At 41.3% G+C, this 19,161-nt stretch overlaps 1 protein-coding gene across 1 annotated transcript in view; it reads right to left on the reverse strand.

The window, feature by feature from the left end:
* Window positions 1-14,658: 14,658 nt before the first annotated feature.
* LOC118419086 (probable asparagine--tRNA ligase, mitochondrial) overlaps window positions 14,659-19,161 on the reverse strand; it is a 40,568-nt gene continuing 36,065 nt past the window's right edge. The window contains exons 13-14 of the mRNA XM_035825369.1: window positions 16,297-16,323; window positions 14,659-15,823 (exon numbers count right to left, since the gene is read on the reverse strand). Of these exons, the coding sequence (XP_035681262.1) occupies window positions 15,679-15,823; window positions 16,297-16,323 (172 nt within the window). The 3' untranslated portion in view covers window positions 14,659-15,678. The remainder of the gene's footprint in view (window positions 15,824-16,296; window positions 16,324-19,161) is intronic.

The following is a 19,161-nucleotide window of genomic DNA, read 5'->3' on the forward strand; positions in this document are numbered from 1 at the left end:
TCCATGTTAGACTGCATATGTAAGAGCAATGTAGGGCTATATGCATTGATCCAGATGTCCTGTTGTGTTCGTTTTGTAACATAAAATTGTGCGCTGCGATTAGCATCAACATCTAGCCTGAGTCGTGTGGTCTGTGACACTTCTCGAGGGAAGTGAAATCGACACTTTGTTCGTCCCTTCTCACATGTTCTTGTGTGATGATGCCGTTGGTATTTGGACACTAGTTCATGTAAGAGAGAGTTTTCATCATCAGGTAGCTGTGTGGACACATATTTGTCAATGAATTCAGGTGCTCTTTGCCTTCCTTCTATGGTATCAAGGTTGGGGGCATTCTCAACCCAGAACATACAGTGCAAGTGAGGAGAACCTCTTAACTGAAATTCGACTCGAATCCAGTGGTCCGTAATCACACCAATAGGATGTTGCGGACTGTTCAATATGAAGCGTAGCAGTGCATCAGTGCGCCGGTTAAAGTGTATGGCACACATGACAGGGTCTGATCTCATCAGGTTCCATTTGTCTTGCTGAGGTAATGCTTTAGCTTCCTCATATGTCAGATCAGGATTGAGAGACATAAACAGCTCTGGCCAGTTCAAGTCATTTGCTGACACAGTGAGAAACCAAGTTGGTGGGCCAATTGTGTTGATTTTTGCTAGTAGGTTAAGCAGTTGGTCCTTAAAGTATGCTGCTGTTCCACGGATGTTCTTCATGAAAGTGTATGATGTGCTTTCAACATCTTCATGAATATTCTGACGCAGATCACCTGCTGTCAGAGGTTGTGGTGAAGATTGTGAGGTATCATTACCTTGCTTTTGCATTCTACACACAATTGATATCTGACTGTACAGTTTCTTGATTTCATATGAGTTCAAAGCAAAGAAGAGCCAAGGGATATTTTTCCTCCAGATATCATTGATATTAAGTAGTCGTGACTGGAAGTACTGTAAGTCTGTCATAGGTATTTCTCTCATCTGTTGGAAACCATTACAACCATATGGATACAGCTGAGGGAAGCAGTGTTCCTCGAGGTCTTTCTCCTTAAAAATACTTTGTGGTGCTGATGTTTCACGAGGGAGAGATACTGATGGTACAGTGTCTGTTGCACTCTGCAACAGAGATTGTAAGGGAATATTTGGATTGATGTAGTTGCATGGAAAAGCAGACAGCTCTGTGACATTAGAAGATCCATTTGATTGATGGATTTCATCATAGTTGGCAAGATTTGAATGGAATTCGCATGATGTTTCCTTCCAATCTTCAAAGGAAGCTATGTTTACATCTGAGTAAAGACTATTGTTAGTGATCAGCCATGTTAGAGCTTCATGCATGTGAGTATATCGCACAATGTATTGTGGATCATTTCTTTGTGTTCTATCGTTAGTTTCGGAGGGATGTACTATTACGATTCCTGATGTGTTTTGACAGCGTGGTAAGAGATTGCAAGATGTTTCAATGTTGGTAGAGAAACTTATGGCTTGGCCTTGTTCACCATATTGTCCACCTGGTAGGATAACAAGCTTTACAAATGTGTACTTCAGGCTGACAAGTCTTGTCTCCATTCTAGTAAGCTGTTTTATACATGATGGGATATCACCTGGGTCCATATTGTTAGTCCAAGCATTGGGTATTGGGTTTTGTCTTTCAATAGCAGTTGAACACTTTGAACACAGATGGCATTGATCAGAGTTATTTTGATGTGCGTACTTCATAGTATCTGTTACAGAAATGTTGCAGGCTCTTACTTGCTCATGAAATAAGAATTTTCTACACAGAATGCAATAGTATTTTGGTTGCTGCTGTATGTAGCAATGGAATGCTGGGACTCTGATTTGTACCCTTCGTTAGTATGCTCAGTGTGACCTGTGCTATGTTCTTTCACATACTTGTTAGCAGCTGTATTCCTTTGGTAGTCACGGCACTTCTTTAGACGTTCAGCTCTATGCTGAGAAGTTTCATTAGCTGCTTTGTTTCTGTAGTTTAATCTTTGTTTTGCAAGTCTTTTTAACCTTTCGTCAGATGTTTCATTTTGTTTCCTGGCTTTGTTACATTCTCTTCGCTTAGCAAGTCTGTCTGCTTTTTTATCAGCTGTCTCTCTTTGTTTCTCGGCTTTGTAGCATTCTCTTTGCTTAGCAAGTATGTCTGCTTTTGTATCAGCTGTCTCTCTTTGTTTCCTGGCTTTGTAGCATTCTCTTCGCTTAGCAAGTCTGTCTGCTTTTTTATCAGCTGTCTCTCTTTCTTTCCTGGCTTTGTAGCATTCTCTCCGCTTAGCAAGTCTGTCTGCTTTTTTATCAGTTGTTTGTGGTTTCTTAGTTTTAAAATGTGTGCATTGCTTTGCAATTCCGTCAGCATTTTGTTCAGCTGTTTCTGTTGCTATGTTGGGTGTGTACTGTGTTCTTTGGTTTGCATAGCTGTCTGCATTTTGGTTAGTTGTTTGCTTTGTGTCACTTACTTGTTGATACATGAACATGTCTTGTTTCTTTGCACTCAATTTGTGTTTCGCAGAATTATGTTGACCCTTTGAAGTCCTTGTATAAAAAGAAGATAGGTTTAGAGGTTGTAAGGTGCCTTCAATCAGTACCGATTTAGATGGTGGTACTAATGAGTTAACTTTCTGAGCCTGTAGAAAGCTGTGTGATCCCATTGGCTCATTGTTGTCAGTCAGTGTCAAATAGCGTACATCCAGTTCCGTAACATCACTTGTCAATTCAATGTTTTCTGATTGCACTGCTACAAGCTCAAAGTTGCATGTTAGACTTGGTTTCCAATTAAGTGTTTGTAAGAATTGACAAAGGTTAGTAATCGTCATGTGCCTACTTAAAGCAGATGAGCCATTATCATCAGGCAGTGCTGTTGTTTGACTTCTGGCATGTGAATCATAAACAAAATGATTGTTACCAGTATGCAGTAAGGCTACTGTGGAACCACTTGATCCAGATGCTGTTATGAGCAAACATGTGTCAGATATAGCAAATGCTTCTTCTAGGGCTGTCTGCAATGTGTAGTAGGGATAATATGCTTGTCTGCTAAACACGTCTCCAGTATATCGCTCTTTGATTGTTATGTGCAAAGTGTTGTTTCCAATCTGCCAATAATTGGGCAGATCATCAACTGATAGGTAAGATACAGTAGGCGGTAGAGATGGTTTTATGCGGTTGTAAAGTGCATCACCTTCAAACAGTACAGTATCAAGATCTGTGGATGTCCAGGAAGTTGCTTGTTTGTTAGCAGAGTGATAAAGGATAGCTATCAAAGAATTTGCAGTACATTGTTTACCTCTACTAGTTTCATTGAAAATGTTGTTGCCTTGGTGGTAGTTTCCTGACAGTGTAGCTTCACACATTATGGATAAGTTGAATCAGTAACTTATACTTTAGAAATGTACAATGTATGTAGATTTCGAGTGTGCGTATTCAAGTTATTTATGTTTGATGTCTGTTCAATGACAGAAGCTTATTTAGTTATGTGTGTAAGTGCAGTTTGCACGGTGAGTGCGAGAGCACAGAGGCAGGGGTTGGACTTGTAATTGGATTGAGTGCGAATGCACAGTCTGCACGGTGGCAGGGGTTGAACTTGTTGTTGTATTGAGTGCGAATGCACAGTCTGCACGGTGGCAGGGGTTGAACTTGTTGTTGTATTGAGTGCGAATGCACAGTCTGCACGGTGGCAGGGGTTGAACTTGTTGCTGTATTGAGTGCGAATGCACAGTCTGCACGGTGGCAGGGGTTGAACTTATTGTTGTATTGAGTGCGAATGCACAGTCTGCACGGTGGCAGAGGTTGAACTTGTTGTATTGAGTGCGAATGCACAGTCTGCACGGTGGCAGGGGTTGGAAGATTGAGTGCAAAAGCACAGTCTGCACGATGGCAAGGATTGGTAATAAGTGGCAGTGATTAGACTTTGTCTACTTGATGGCGTATTTCATTCAATATACACTTTGGCTTCAACACGGTCTGGTCTGTGCTGTGAAGAAATCTGCAATCGAAGACTGAAAGAGAAGGAAAACAATTTCTTGTGTCAACATTAAAACCAACTGAAAGAGCATATGCATATTTAATTGATAGAATACTAGTGGTTTCTAAACATATGACAATGGAGGTTTAAATAGACCTTGACATGAATAAAGGGTAGCCAATTTCATGGCATTCTTCAATATTTGTTGTAGAGAGGATCTGCTCTCCACCGACAGCATAAATCTTTTTTAAAAATGGGACCAAAATGAAGGCAATACGATAGAAACAGTCATGAGAAGACACTTAAAGATGGCAAACGTTAGTTGGTAAGCAAGAAAGTAAGACACGAATGTGCTCAATCATGTGAAAATAGAATTATCCGAAAAGAGGGAGGGGGGCTGTTTTGTTTCACTTCGTCTTTTCGTGTTTATGAAATTATGTTCACGGCCGGACAAACCAGCGTCATTTATTACACTTGTTAATAATTTGTTAACCTACAATGTCAGGGAAATACCACCCAGGTAACAAAATTGTCCGACAAATTATGCACAAAGAAAACTGATCTAACGGCAAGGAACCTTAATCCGACGGATTTGAGTATATTCAACACTGAACCATGAATAAACAAGCGGGCTTTTGGTCTCATAACACAGTAATTATCCGCGACCCCCGTCCCCATAAGTAGTTCGGGTTAAAATAGTGCATCGCGGTACTTGCAAAGGCCGTATTTATTCTTCCGTGCACGACAGCGAGGTGGAATCTGTGGTGAATAGTAGAGGAATACATCGGTGTTCATACTGTATAAGTTGGATTACGTCGCTTTTTCGGCCGGCGGGAATTTGCGCCTTGATATGTTACCGGCACTTCCTGTTCGCCGCCTGCAGTTCCATGACCTCCGCTGGGGGTCAAATCAAAGTGTCTGTTATAGAAAAACGAGCCGGCAAATCTATGCTCATCTTCAGATATTTTGTAGCTTGTACCCTCAACTTCAACATACTAAATTCTTGTGAATTGTATCTGCACCCTACTATAGGTTTTGAGTCGTCGAACCACCTCACTTTGGGGTCCTTAACCATGTAAATCCCCATACCCGAAAAACTGTGTTCTGAGACCTTCATCCACAGCGTGAATTCCCCAGGGACGGACAAGCACATTAAATTTGACCGATATGTTGGTAATTGACCTCGGCTGACTTGAACTGTAACATTTTCGTTACCGTCTGACCCGCCGTTACCATGGCAACGGCCGCCTAGACCGTTCCCTATGCTTAAGTATAGGATTTAGTGCGGTCTAAAGCCCGCTCGACTCCCCCCCCCCCCTTTTTCCCCCCAAAAAAAAAAAAACCCCCAAGCCCAATCACTCAGAACGGTAGAATGTGGTCTGGGAAGCTCCTTATAACAGAAAAAGTCAACCAGAATATCAAGTTTGTTGAGATAATGAGACCAATTAGCGGCCCCTCAGATAGTCCTTGTACAGTGCCGACACCTGTGCTAGGCGCCAAAGTGCAAAGTTGGCCATATCTCAGGAACCATTTGGATTTCTGCTCTAAAATTTGGTACGGTTTTGTATCTTGACTAGTTTTATTGTATGAACGTAAAGAAATCCAAGGTCAAGTTGGCTTAAGGTCTCATAACACAGTAATTATCCGCGACCCCCGTCCCCATAAGTAGTTCGGGTTAAAATAGTGCATCGCGGTACTTGCAAAGGCCGTATTTATTCTTCCGTGCACGACAGCGAGGTGGAATCTGTGGTGAATAGTAGAGGAATACATCGGTGTTCATACTGTATAAGTTGGATTACGTCGCTTTTTCGGCCGGCGGGAATTTGCGCCTTGATATGTTACCGGCACTTCCTGTTCGCCGCCTGCAGTTCCATGACCTCCGCTGGGGGTCAAATCAAAGTGTCTGTTATAGAAAAACGAGCCGGCAAATCTATGCTCATCTTCAGATATTTTGTAGCTTGTACCCTCAACTTCAACATACTAAATTCTTGTGAATTGTATCTGCACCCTACTATAGGTTTTGAGTCGTCGAACCACCTCACTTTGGGGTCCTTAACCATGTAAATCCCCATACCCGAAAAACTGTGTTCTGAGACCTTCATCCACAGCGTGAATTCCCCAGGGACGGACAAGCACATTAAATTTGACCGATATGTTGGTAATTGACCTCGGCTGACTTGAACTGTAACATTTTCGTTACCGTCTGACCCGCCGTTACCATGGCAACGGCCGCCTAGACCGTTCCCTATGCTTAAGTATAGGACTTAGTGCGGTCTAAAGCCCGCTCGACTCCCCCCCCCCCTTTTTCCGCCCTAAAAAAGACAAACCCCCAACCCCAATCACTCAGAACGGTAGAATGTGGTCTGGCAAGCTCCTTATAACAGAAAAAGTCAACCAGAATATCAAGTTTGTTGAGATAATGAGACCAATTAGCGGCCCCTCAGATAGTCCTTGTACAGTGCCGACACCTGTGCTAGGCGCCAAAGTGCAAAGTTGGCCATATCTCAGGAACCATTTGGATTTCTGCTCTAAAATTTGGTACGGTTTTGTATCTTGACTAGTTTTATTGTATGAACGTAAAGAAATCCAAGGTCAAGTTGGCTTAAGGTCTCATAACACAGTAATTATCCGCGACCCCCGTCCCCATAAGTAGTTCGGGTTAAAATAGTGCATCGCGGTACTTGCAAAGGCCGTATTTATTCTTCCGTGCACGACAGCGAGGTGGAATCTGTGGTGAATAGTAGAGGAATACATCGGTGTTCATACTGTATAAGTTGGATTACGTCGCTTTTTCGGCCGGCGGGAATTTGCGCCTTGATATGTTACCGGCACTTCCTGTTCGCCGCCTGCAGTTCCATGACCTCCGCTGGGGGTCAAATCAAAGTGTCTGTTATAGAAAAACGAGCCGGCAAATCTATGCTCATCTTCAGATATTTTGTAGCTTGTACCCTCAACTTCAACATACTAAATTCTTGTGAATTGTATCTGCACCCTACTATAGGTTTTGAGTCGTCGAACCACCTCACTTTGGGGTCCTTAACCATGTAAATCCCCATACCCGAAAAACTGTGTTCTGAGACCTTCATCCACAGCGTGAATTCCCCAGGGACGGACAAGCACATTAAATTTGACCGATATGTTGGTAATTGACCTCGGCTGACTTGAACTGTAACATTTTCGTTACCGTCTGACCCGCCGTTACCATGGCAACGGCCGCCTAGACCGTTCCCTATGCTTAAGTATAGGACTTAGTGCGGTCTAAAGCCCGCTCGACTCCCCCCCCCCCTTTTTCCGCCCTAAAAAAGACAAACCCCCAACCCCAATCACTCAGAACGGTAGAATGTGGTCTGGCAAGCTCCTTATAACAGAAAAAGTCAACCAGAATATCAAGTTTGTTGAGATAATGAGACCAATTAGCGGCCCCTCAGATAGTCCTTGTACAGTGCCGACACCTGTGCTAGGCGCCAAAGTGCAAAGTTGGCCATATCTCAGGAACCATTTGGATTTCTGCTCTAAAATTTGGTACGGTTTTGTATCTTGACTAGTTTTATTGTATGAACGTAAAGAAATCCAAGGTCAAGTTGGCTTAAGGTCTCATAACACAGTAATTATCCGCGACCCCCGTCCCCATAAGTAGTTCGGGTTAAAATAGTGCATCGCGGTACTTGCAAAGGCCGTATTTATTCTTCCGTGCACGACAGCGAGGTGGAATCTGTGGTGAATAGTAGAGGAATACATCGGTGTTCATACTGTATAAGTTGGATTACGTCGCTTTTTCGGCCGGCGGGAATTTGCGCCTTGATATGTTACCGGCACTTCCTGTTCGCCGCCTGCAGTTCCATGACCTCCGCTGGGGGTCAAATCAAAGTGTCTGTTATAGAAAAACGAGCCGGCAAATCTATGCTCATCTTCAGATATTTTGTAGCTTGTACCCTCAACTTCAACATACTAAATTCTTGTGAATTGTATCTGCACCCTACTATAGGTTTTGAGTCGTCGAACCACCTCACTTTGGGGTCCTTAACCATGTAAATCCCCATACCCGAAAAACTGTGTTCTGAGACCTTCATTTGCGCATTCCGGAAACTGTTTAGTGCACTGTTTACTATGTTTCCCCGGCCCTTAGTACACGTGCATTGGTCTCCCACTTTGCGTGGTTTGTAGAAAATATAACACTTCAAAGAGAGTGTAACTGATAGCAAGTCCCTTGGGATTCTATTCCCAGTGGAACTTTAATCCGTGACAATAATATAACAAGGCTGTTTATCAATGGATTTCATATTTACAACGACATTAATTTGTATCAATCGGCAGCCACTTACTCGAGGTTTAAATGGCAAATCGGCATGTCGGTAAACTGCCGGTATCGCGATCAAAACTTGGCCCGAAAACACATCAACCAGCGGCAAATCAATTCTGCTGTTGCACTACACGGTTATGATGTTCTATGAAATTTTTCATCCATTGTTTGGTAAGCAAATGGCGGTAAATATGTTGTTTTGCGAATGGCTCCCCAAAAATATACCTGCAAAACACACTACAAACTCCCTACGGTACGTCCCCATGTCGGGGCCAGTTGGTTTCGCCGGTAAGATTCGTCTTGCTGACTTTGGATGTGAGCACTTTGACAATAGGGGTGAAGGGACGTACTTTCAAAATGGCGCATGTTCGGAAGGCCGCAGAATTGACGTAACAAAGCCTGCACTGTATTTGAAACAGGGACTCTTCAAGGCATGTTGGTTGTCTTGAATGGACAGTTTATTAACTTTTCGCTATATTTACTGTGATGATGAAGGAGTAATGTGAGGATGAAAAGTAGAAATCCTTGAAATTACGATACCTGCCCCCCTCCCACGGCTTGATGTAAACATACCGGAAGATGGATTAACTTGTCGCTGCAGCGTGCGATCTTTGTGAGCTCAATCTTACAAGGTTTTAAGTCGTATACCTAACTGGTTTTGTAAAGCACTCAAAAGAATTTGCATACCGGAGCTAGTTTTTGACTGACAGATGGGTTCTGAAAATCACGGTTTAACCTCCCGTCACGGATAATAACGTTCCTTGCCGTTAGCTACGGCCTCACAAAGTCTGATAAAACAATGATTATTTTAGGAATCACTACGATAAAACTACAAGTTTGACATCTATATTAGCCAGAATATTATCTTACATATTCCAAGGCGTTACATTTTATTTCTGAATTAGCGATAACTTTGAAAGAAATGATGTTATAAAGACTAGGAAATTTATCTACGTACAAACCTGCTGATGCAAAATTGGACTCACACCGGAGTTTCTTAGGCATGCGTTCTGAAATGCGGCGCATATAGAATATGCATTGCAAACAAACACTTATTGCTTGCCGCAGGGCTAGGGTTGATGTTTGAAATATAAAAAAAATGATCCTAAATATTATCTATTGCGACTTCTCGTGTGACGTTTTGTGCTGGCGCTCTCCTAAACTCACGTTAGCGTTTTGCTGCGGTCTCGGAAGGTTTCCCATGCGATCTGCAACGTTTTGATGACGTCATGGCTACTTATATATTCACATACAATTTATTAGCCTGATTCGAGAATAATTTCATCTTTATGAATAGCTAATGCATTTTTTTTGCGAGATAATACACTTGATTTCATGCCACTCAAAATGAATTTGGAATTTTACCATACAAACGCTTCATTCATTAAATGTAACCAAATATTAAATGCTTTTAGAACCGACCGCAAACAGAAACAAATACGTAAAACGGACGGTTTAAAATTCAACGAGGATGTACCATTGTCTGCCTAAGCCGTCAAACTTGTCCATGAGAAAGGCGATTTGGAAGGGCCTTTGAAAGGGTCTTTGGAAGAGCAAGGTTAACAGGTCCGTCCATTGATCCATGGAAAAAAGCTGGCGTAAAGCCTTGCCTGGCGGCAAGGCAAAAAACACGTTTTTTGGAATCAGACTGTCAGTCTGAAAGTATAAAGTCGCATGTTGACAGATATGTAAAAGAGATTGCTGACAAAAAAATTGACAACGGGAAAACATTTGACACAAACTTCACTTTCCTAACCTTCTACGAGGGGCATTCAATAAGTAATGTCCCTGACCCATTTCCCATAGCAGGAGATTAATAAAAACTTGGCACAGTTATTAGTCTTTCTCTTCATAGGAACCACCCAGAGTTTTGCATTTCTCCCATCATCTGATGTAGCTCTGGACACCGTTCTTGTAGGACATCCCAGGTTGGTCCTCCGACAGATGCCTCATCAATGGCAGAAGAGGGACGACCAGGTCTGGGAGCTGTTTCCACAGACTTCCGACCTTGTTTGAATTCAGGATGCCAGCGTTTTACAAGGTCATATGATGGGGCATCATCACCATAAGTTTTTTTTCATTTCATCAAAAGTCCCCTTTGGTGTGCGTCCTTTCAAATACAAAAACCGGATCACTGCGCGACACTCAACTTGCTCCATTTCACACTTTGTCCATTTCACACCTGACTCAGTTCAAACACCAGTAAATCAGTAACCACAATTAGTTCAGAGCTGTTTTTTGCAACATAACCCATAGAGATATGAATCATTACACATACAAAATTTCATCTAGATCAGACAACTGGAAGTGGGTCAGGGGCATTACTTATTGAATGCCCCTCGTAGATTGTATAGCTCACCCCAGTACACAATGTGCATTACGATGGGTAGTCAATCCATATTACTAATTAAGTGCAACAACCTCTTCTTGCTGCGGATGCAATCATTCTGATGTTTTCCACTCCGTTGTACGAAAACACGCCACTGGTTGATGCCCAAATTTGGTAATAACAATGGGCATGCATTCAACCATGGAGGTTAGGCCTTGGAAGAAAACGTTGTGTTTCCAGTTACGAACCTGAAGAAATTAGGGTCTGTCAGTAGGGATTCTCTCTTTGTGTTAAAGATTTCGGTCAAAGTCATCCACAAAATACTGTCTAACAAATTGAATGTAAAACTGAAATGCAATGTACAAGCACAATTTTCTAGCCTTGGTACCATCCGGATAGTAGTTCACTCCTATGTTCGCTTTAGCAGAGAAGCGACTGTATATAGTGTATAATGAACTTCAGAGCTAGAAGCGACTGTATATAACTAATTAATATAACTAATTAACAAATTGAATGTAAAACTGAAATGCAATGTACAGGGTACAATTTTCTAGCCTTGGTACCATCCGGATAGTAGTTCACTCCTATGTTCGCTTTAGCAGAGAAGCGACTGTATATAGTGTATAATGAACGTCAGAGCTAGAAGCGACTGAGTGTATATACATGTAGTATATAATGAACGCCGGAGTGAACTACTTTCCGTATGGTACTCAGGCTAACAATTTTCTACTTCAACAGAAAAGAGGAGAACGTGTTGGAAAAGGACTTTACATTTTCATCACGCTCAGGTATCACACTGAAAATTTTATCTCTTTTGCTAGCACTAGCGACCGACCAAAAAAACAAGCCAAGGGTTGGTAGGTTTTCGCTAGCGTCGTTCTGGTAGCCGGAAACATTTTCCTTCTTACTTCTCCAGTGTCACTGACGAAGAATAGTGGATTCTATCCGAAACGTCTGACCGTTTCCAAAACCATATCCAGTTGCTTGAGTAACTACATTTTAGCGTATCTTATTACTTGGATGTCTAACGTACATCGACGTATTTTTCTTCTTGCTTGCTTGCTTGCTTAAGGCGAGTCCTTCCGGTCTCGAGTCGTGATGGCAGGTCTACTTGCGGCAGATGCAATCATTCCGATGTTTTCCACTCAGTTGTACGTCAACATGCCACTGATTGATGACCAAATTTGGCAACGATAACAGGGAATAGGGCTATCTATGAGGATCACAGGGTTGGTTCATTTAGGCCTGTCTCTGGTGAAGCCTATACAACTGTTGGTGCAGTTAAACGTGGTCTGGGTGTCAGTGCATGATCTTCGGTGAGTTTTTGTCGCCTGATGTTCGCTGTGCACCAAGACTTGTTCTTAACATCAACGACTTGTCGCCGGCGATCTTTGAGATCGCAGCTTCGGGCGAGTAGAGACCGACTTGTTGATCATCGGTCGCAAAGTTTTAGGAGTCGCCCGATGTTCGCTGTGCACCAAACTTATTTAACATCAGCGACTAGTCGCTGGCGATCTTTGAGATCGCACAGCTTCGGGCGAGTAGAGACCGACTTCGGTCGCAAATCAGATGACATACCACGCCCGTCGGTAGGATGATGAGTTTCGCTCGACTCCCGTTCGTTTTCAGATGTTGACTTTCTTTGAGCTAGCACATACTTCTGACATCGTGGCTCCTGTGGTAGCATGTGGGCTGGGTTTACCACACAATCCCTTCTACTATGATCATTCCTATTCTGTCCGTATTCTCCATCAAGAGATGACATGGTTTATCTAATTCTACAAGGAATGTATATACGCAACCCTCTGTCGATCAATCGACCGACCTTACAGTGATCAGGAAGTACCGCCAAAGCTCGTCGACAATGTGACAGGTCAGGGGCATAAATAAAGGACAATACACCCTCGGAAACAGTGCGGGCAAACTCCACTGGCAAATAATTCTTCTAGCCAGTATAGCTTTGTCTACGTAGAAGCTATCCTGTACAAAATGTATATGGTTGTTACTGTGGAATAACCCTTCTCCCTCTTGCAAGCTTGATGTTGGTTTATGTGAATTATGTCAAAGTTGCTTCCCGCGCCTGATGGCGCATAGGGTGGCGCCCATCTCCGTTTCTGTAGCCCTGGGCCACACAACTTTGTGCAATCACTAACAGCAGGAGGCTAGTCCACTGGTAGTGGTGTGTGTTCAACTTCCATACTCTTTCCCGAATGCTGAGTGCTAAGCAGAGAAAGCAGCATGTACCATTTTAAAAGTCTTTGGTCGGGGATCGACTCACGACCTACCGAATGCATGACAACACTCTATCCAATCGGCCATTGCACCGTTAAGTGAAGTATGACTGTTGCAAAATATCTCCTGCATGGTGGAGAATATAAATACTGTACCATGCTGTGAACATTATTGTGCAATTAAGTACATGTAGATTTTAATTGGCACACAGACACCGGGGATTATATGGGAATTAATCATTGCCTTATCAAATTAATAGAGATACTGTAGATTCATTTTACTTTTGCAGACTTACTTTGCAGTAAGAGGAAAAAAGAGGTTTAAAATTTGCAGTATCCATATAGTTCTTTAGGCACAACCAAGGCCAACGTTTCGATGTCTGTTAGACACCATCATCAGAGAAGAATGACTGATACAAAGAGGTTTTGCAGCGTTTTACGGTTGAATCAATTTCATAGACTGGAAATATACATTTGCTACGTGATGCATTTGCATTGGATTCACACTATTACATAGAAAAAACATGAAAATAAATAAAAAGAAAAAACATGAAAATAAATAAAACAGAGACCCAGCTGTTTAAATTGAAGTGGCATTATGCTCTTAACAACATCTGTTGATTCAGATGTGTTTCCAGGATATCTAAAAATATTTCTGAAAATTATGATTTTTGATACGCTTAGTTATTGAGGCCTTGGGCCAAGGCACAATTGATTGAATGATCAAGAGATTCAAATGAAAGGAAATAAAGTTACAGTGCTACTATAGAGACAGTTCTCGAAATACTTTTTTCAGCCAGGTTGCCCAGGCAGCAACTTGCAGTCAAAAGCCAGATTGCGCCATCAACATTTCAGGCTGCCCCACTTCTAAGTTATTACTTTCATCAACTTTAAATATTAATTATTTTTCCTTTCACTTACATGTAACTACTTACTATCTTATCAAGAAATAGATGCAAAAGCTTATGCACGTAGGTGGGAGATAGCATTATCCCAACTGCAAAATTTCAGGTTAAGCCAAGCGAAATGTGGTTGCATTAAAATTGTGGAGTACACGCCCAACCCAACATAAACTCTTATTACAGAGTCTTTTCTACAACTGTGGACACTAGTTTTTAATTGTTAATTATTAGAATCAGATCTTATAGGCAAATGCATTGTCTCCTATCTGATGATATGATATGATATGAAGTGTGTATTTCGAGCACTGAGAGAGCTACTTGGGGCCTATAATCAAACATGTCCTTTGTTTTGCTGATACTTACCCACATACCACATAACAATACTGATCACCTTCAGGAGATCCATAGGCTACTGTGGACTCCATTGTCTGGGACATTCTACTACCACTGTCTACCAGACACACACACACAGCCCTATCTCTTACATTATGGGACTCTTAGGCCACACCAATTTTATTTGTTGCTTCTCGGATTTGTCTGTCCATTTTTCTTCATTTTCAAAAAGAAATTAATTCACGCGACAAAATAATACAGACTTTGCTATCACAAACTTGTATATATTACCATTCAGAGTCACGCACACAATGTTTCAGTCTAAATTAATGCCTTTTATTCAGAACATTAGCAACAAATCAAAGGATGTGAATGATTGTATAAAATGATCCATTAAACTCCTCAGGCTGTTGTATTTTTGTGTTATCTAAGCCGTATACCTTTACATCACACCTTACAAAAAATTTTTTTGACCTGTTGATCAAATTTTTTTTGAAAAAATCAAAGAAGCAACAAATAAATCTGGTGTGGCCTTCAAATGTATGAGAAATTCTAAGGGTTTAAGACAGAAGGGACAAATGAACATGCACCGCCAAGATTTCACAGAATGCATAGATTACAGATGAATTGAATCAATCTCTAGTGTTGTTGGTGAGGGGAGAGTATGGAAGCCCCTGTAAACTAATTAGTATGACACTCAGGCTACAACCCATTCATCATTCCGTCCTGTTAAGTACAAGACTTCACACCCAAACGATTGAACAAACTCGAAAATAACGAAACAATCCATCAAAAACGTCATAACGGGCTTATAGTGTGGTATAATTGTTCTGAAAATCAATCAAGAGTGAAAATCTACAGTTTCTGACGCTAAATCCTCTCTTGAAACTTAATCCTTTTGTTGACTTGAGAGATGGTTCAGAAAGAATTTATAGAGGGTGGAATCATGCCAAAATGATGCGCAAGGAAAATCTAACTGAAAAAGTACATATACTTACTGAAAACGTAAGCACAGTTAAAGTAAAGACATCAATGTAGTTTGAAAACCTGGTTGAACAATGCACGATACAAAATAAATTCTTTTTGCCAGGGTCAGCATGGGTATTTGTATATATATATATATATATATGTAGTTCGTCAAGAAGTGATGTAATGCTTTTGCACATATAAGACCAAAAAAATAACTATTACAAAATATGTCTTCTCCGTTAAAAGCGCTCCTGATACATTGCAATTGTGAGTCTTTATATTTGTCTGTCGTTTCTAGTAGCATTCAATCATAAGCCAATAGTTCCTTGTTGTTTGGGATACAGTTTTCAGATTTCTGTTTTCAGTTTTTCGTCGACGATGGTAAGGTTTACGTAAACATGTACAGTGTCCACACAAATGCTACACAGCATTACAAAGGATCTCTTCTCTGTAAGACAGAGCTAATTATATATTACATTATTATACAGAGATCTTTGTATTTTTCTGCAGTTCCTAGATGATCTCATCCATATACTTGGATGAACACGTCCTAAAGAAATTCAACTACCCATTGAAAAACTTCAATTACTACGACAGACATTTTGTACTACCTATAGGATATTCCTTGTCAATTTCTACTTGCCACAAATAACGTTACAAGAATCACATTTTACAGGAGTGTGGGAATCGTGGGAAAGGGATCACGTCTCGGATGTGAGGAACTCCCAGGATGCACTGCAGGTACCGCTCGAAGCCCATTCCGAAGCCGCCGTGTGGGACCGACCCATATCTCCTCAGGTCCAGGTACCTGCGACAGCCACACAGACATCTTTACTAACGGAACACAATTAAACTAAGACACTAACATAAGGCTTTCCGCAACTACAGTATTATTGATACACAAAATCAGGGCTCTAGCCAGCGTCCGTTTTTCCGTCAATTGACGGAAATTTGCTGCATGTGACAGACAAATTTTTAAACCAATCCGTCAACCTTGACGGACAAAATCCTTGGTGGAAGCTACAGGTGGCTTGGGGATGCCGTCCACGTCACACACTGTTTGTTTTGCTATTGTTATGATTGTTGACAATGTGTGTCGGTGCCCTTTCGCATACGATAATCTCATTAAAAACCCGTTTTCAAGGTCTCTCTAACTCCTGGAATAGTGTTTTCGCTACAATGGAAATTGGCTGACGGAAAAAAAATTCGAGCTGGCTAGAGCCCTGCACAAAATTCAATACAATGTTTTCATAAGGTCACAAGGCAATAAAAAGTTCTTACCATTGGTAGCTGTTGGACAAGCCAAGCCTAGTGAGGGAAAAAGCATATGACATAAGTGCTACTTATCATGCATGGAAAGGCAGATTTGCAAATGGTGGCTATATTGCACAGAGAAATGTTTTTTTTTATATCTGATAAAGTCATACCTGGCCTATAATACAGGTGTACTGGACCAGTTGATATATAAGTATGGAATACAGCATGGTACATTCCATATCACCTGAGATATCAGCCCAATGTCTGCATACAGTATACTGTAAATGTATCTAAGTTCGCAGAGATTTAATTTCGCGATAGCAGGCAAAATGGACTTTTGGCGGTGGTTTTAATTTTGCGGTAGCACCATACACTGTAGTCTCTTACTGTTATGGAAAAATGTTCACGGTGGTTTTAAATTCGCGGTGAAGCGGCCGCCGCGAAAACCGCGAACATTAATCCACCGCGAAAGTTTCTGCATTTACAGTAATTCCAATTTTCAACAGCACCGCACTTGGTGCTCAAGAAATGAGTTCAAATCATTCTATGGAAGTCCATGTGATATTTGTCATGCTGGTAGGAGCCTGTGTGATAACTCATAGTAGATGGTCCGGAACACCCGTATTGAATGTTGTCACTGCCCAAGTATGATATAACTTATGACATTGTGCAGACTTCTACAGTCAAACTTGTATTCAACAACCACTCAAGGGACCAACTTGAAGGAAATATGATTGTTGACTGGAGTTGGTTGTTGGATAAAACTGGCATAAACATTACCATAGGCATCTGCTTGTATGCAATGTATTACTATTCATTATTGTTTGTTATAAAAAACACTGCAATGGTTGTTGTTGCTGGTTGGGTAAGACAGTTGGTTGGTTCAGAGAGGGTCTTAACTATGTAAAAATGGACGGGACTGTCTCAATGTGGTTGTTGACAAGGGTTGGTAGGTTGATAGAGTTGGTTGGATGGACAGGTTTGACTGAATTTTAATATGCATTTCATCTGTATACTTAATCAAACGCACTCTTCTTGTGATGCTCTAATTTTAGACTTTGGATCTTGAAATGTTTTTGGTTCGACACCAAGTTTTTTCCACACTTGTACCATTTTGCATTGAAATGTTTTTATTCAACGTGCAGGTATAAAAATTGATAGAATACCATACAGTCCATCCTCCCAGCCATCCCTATGGCTTATCACTCCGTAGATTCAATTGCAACCCGCTGTTGGGCTGGTACCTTGGGTGATACAATCATCTATCACAAGATACTATCAATCTTAGAGAACCCTGTCTCTAACTAAAGATTATTTTGAATTTCAAAACCTAGATACTCTAAATCTTGCCGAGTGAATTTCCCTAAAGCTTTTGCCTTTTTGTCCTTACATAAGTCATAAGGAAATGGAATACATTCAGCCAATACCATATTATTCATCCTTATCAGATATAATTCCATCTTTACACCTGAGACTAGGTAACCCATCTCGAGTTCTTTAGGACCAGCTGGTGCAAAAATCAATTTCCTGTGTCATATTTCCCATCTTTAATTACAGCGTTAACAAAAAACATGAGGGGATGGGTCGGAAGGAAGGACTGTAGGTCCAGGTGTGCTCCAGGCATGCCTGTAGATTTCCTGTGTCATACTTCCCGGCTTTCATTATAGCGTCAAACATAACATGCAGGGGTGGGTCGGAAGGAAGTACTGTAGGTCCACGTGTGCTCCAGGCACGCCTGTAGATTTCCTAAGTCATATCTCTGATCTTTCATACAGTAAATGCAGAAATGTTAGCAGTGGTTTTATGTTTGCATCTTTTTCCAAGGCAGTCTTACGGCAAACTTAAAACTACCGCAAACATTTTTCCATGACAGTATGAGACTACAGTGTATGGCACTACCGCGAACTTAAAACCACCGTGAACACTCAACTTTCCCGCCAACGCGAAATTAAATCCCCGCGAACTCAAATGCATTTTACAGTAATTCTAAATCATTAAAGTGGCTCAGAAAGAATTGTAGAGGCAGCTGTGTGAACTACTCCAAGGACACTTTAACCCTTGAAGCCTCAGTCTTCTTTTTAAACTTTAAGCTGGATTTGCTGTGTCAAATTTCCGACCTTTTGGACACGTTAATACCGACATAAAGGGATAGATTGGAAAGGATTGTAGGGGCAGGCTCCAGGATATCCGGTCTTAGTCTCTCCTTTTGGACAGTTTTTCTCTGGCTGGATTTCCTGCATCATATTTCCGATCTTTCATGTTATTACCAGTATGACCTTAATACAAAACAATCATGAAGGGAAGTGCTCACAAGGATTGCAGAAGCAGGTGTTTAAAAACTAATCAGCCATACTTTTAAGCCATCTGGCCGTAGTCATTTACATGTGTGCACTTAAAACTCTTTCTTTTGTGAATCTCCTGCATCAGCATTAAGTTGTATTTCCGATCTTTCATATTTCAGATCTTTCATAACGCTAAAACACGACATGGGCTGGGTTGAAGGGATTGTAGAGGCAGATGTACAAAGTAACTCAGGGCACACTTTAAGCCTTCTGGCTTCAGCCCCTTCTTTTAAACTCTATCTCTTTTGTGAATATTTGGGACTTTGAGCCTTGGTTTTAGCAGTAATGGCACACAAGGTTACATAAGAGAAAGCTGTGATGCTAGACTTAGAGTGTAAAGGAAGTGTGTGGGATATATGAAGTACCAGGACTTTTGGAAATGCCGGACTTGAAGTCAACATTCCCTGTCATTTGTCTTCGACATCTGTCAGTGATTCAGTCCAAGTTGTATTACTTTGTTGATCAGTGCAATTCAGTTAACAACATGTACATCTAGTTAACTGCTAGACTGTCATTTTGAATGTCTTGTAGAGCGTTTTGTCAACTA

This window comes from Branchiostoma floridae, chromosome 7 (genome assembly GCF_000003815.2).
Source record: "Branchiostoma floridae strain S238N-H82 chromosome 7, Bfl_VNyyK, whole genome shotgun sequence".
NCBI lineage: Eukaryota > Metazoa > Chordata > Leptocardii > Amphioxiformes > Branchiostomatidae > Branchiostoma > Branchiostoma floridae.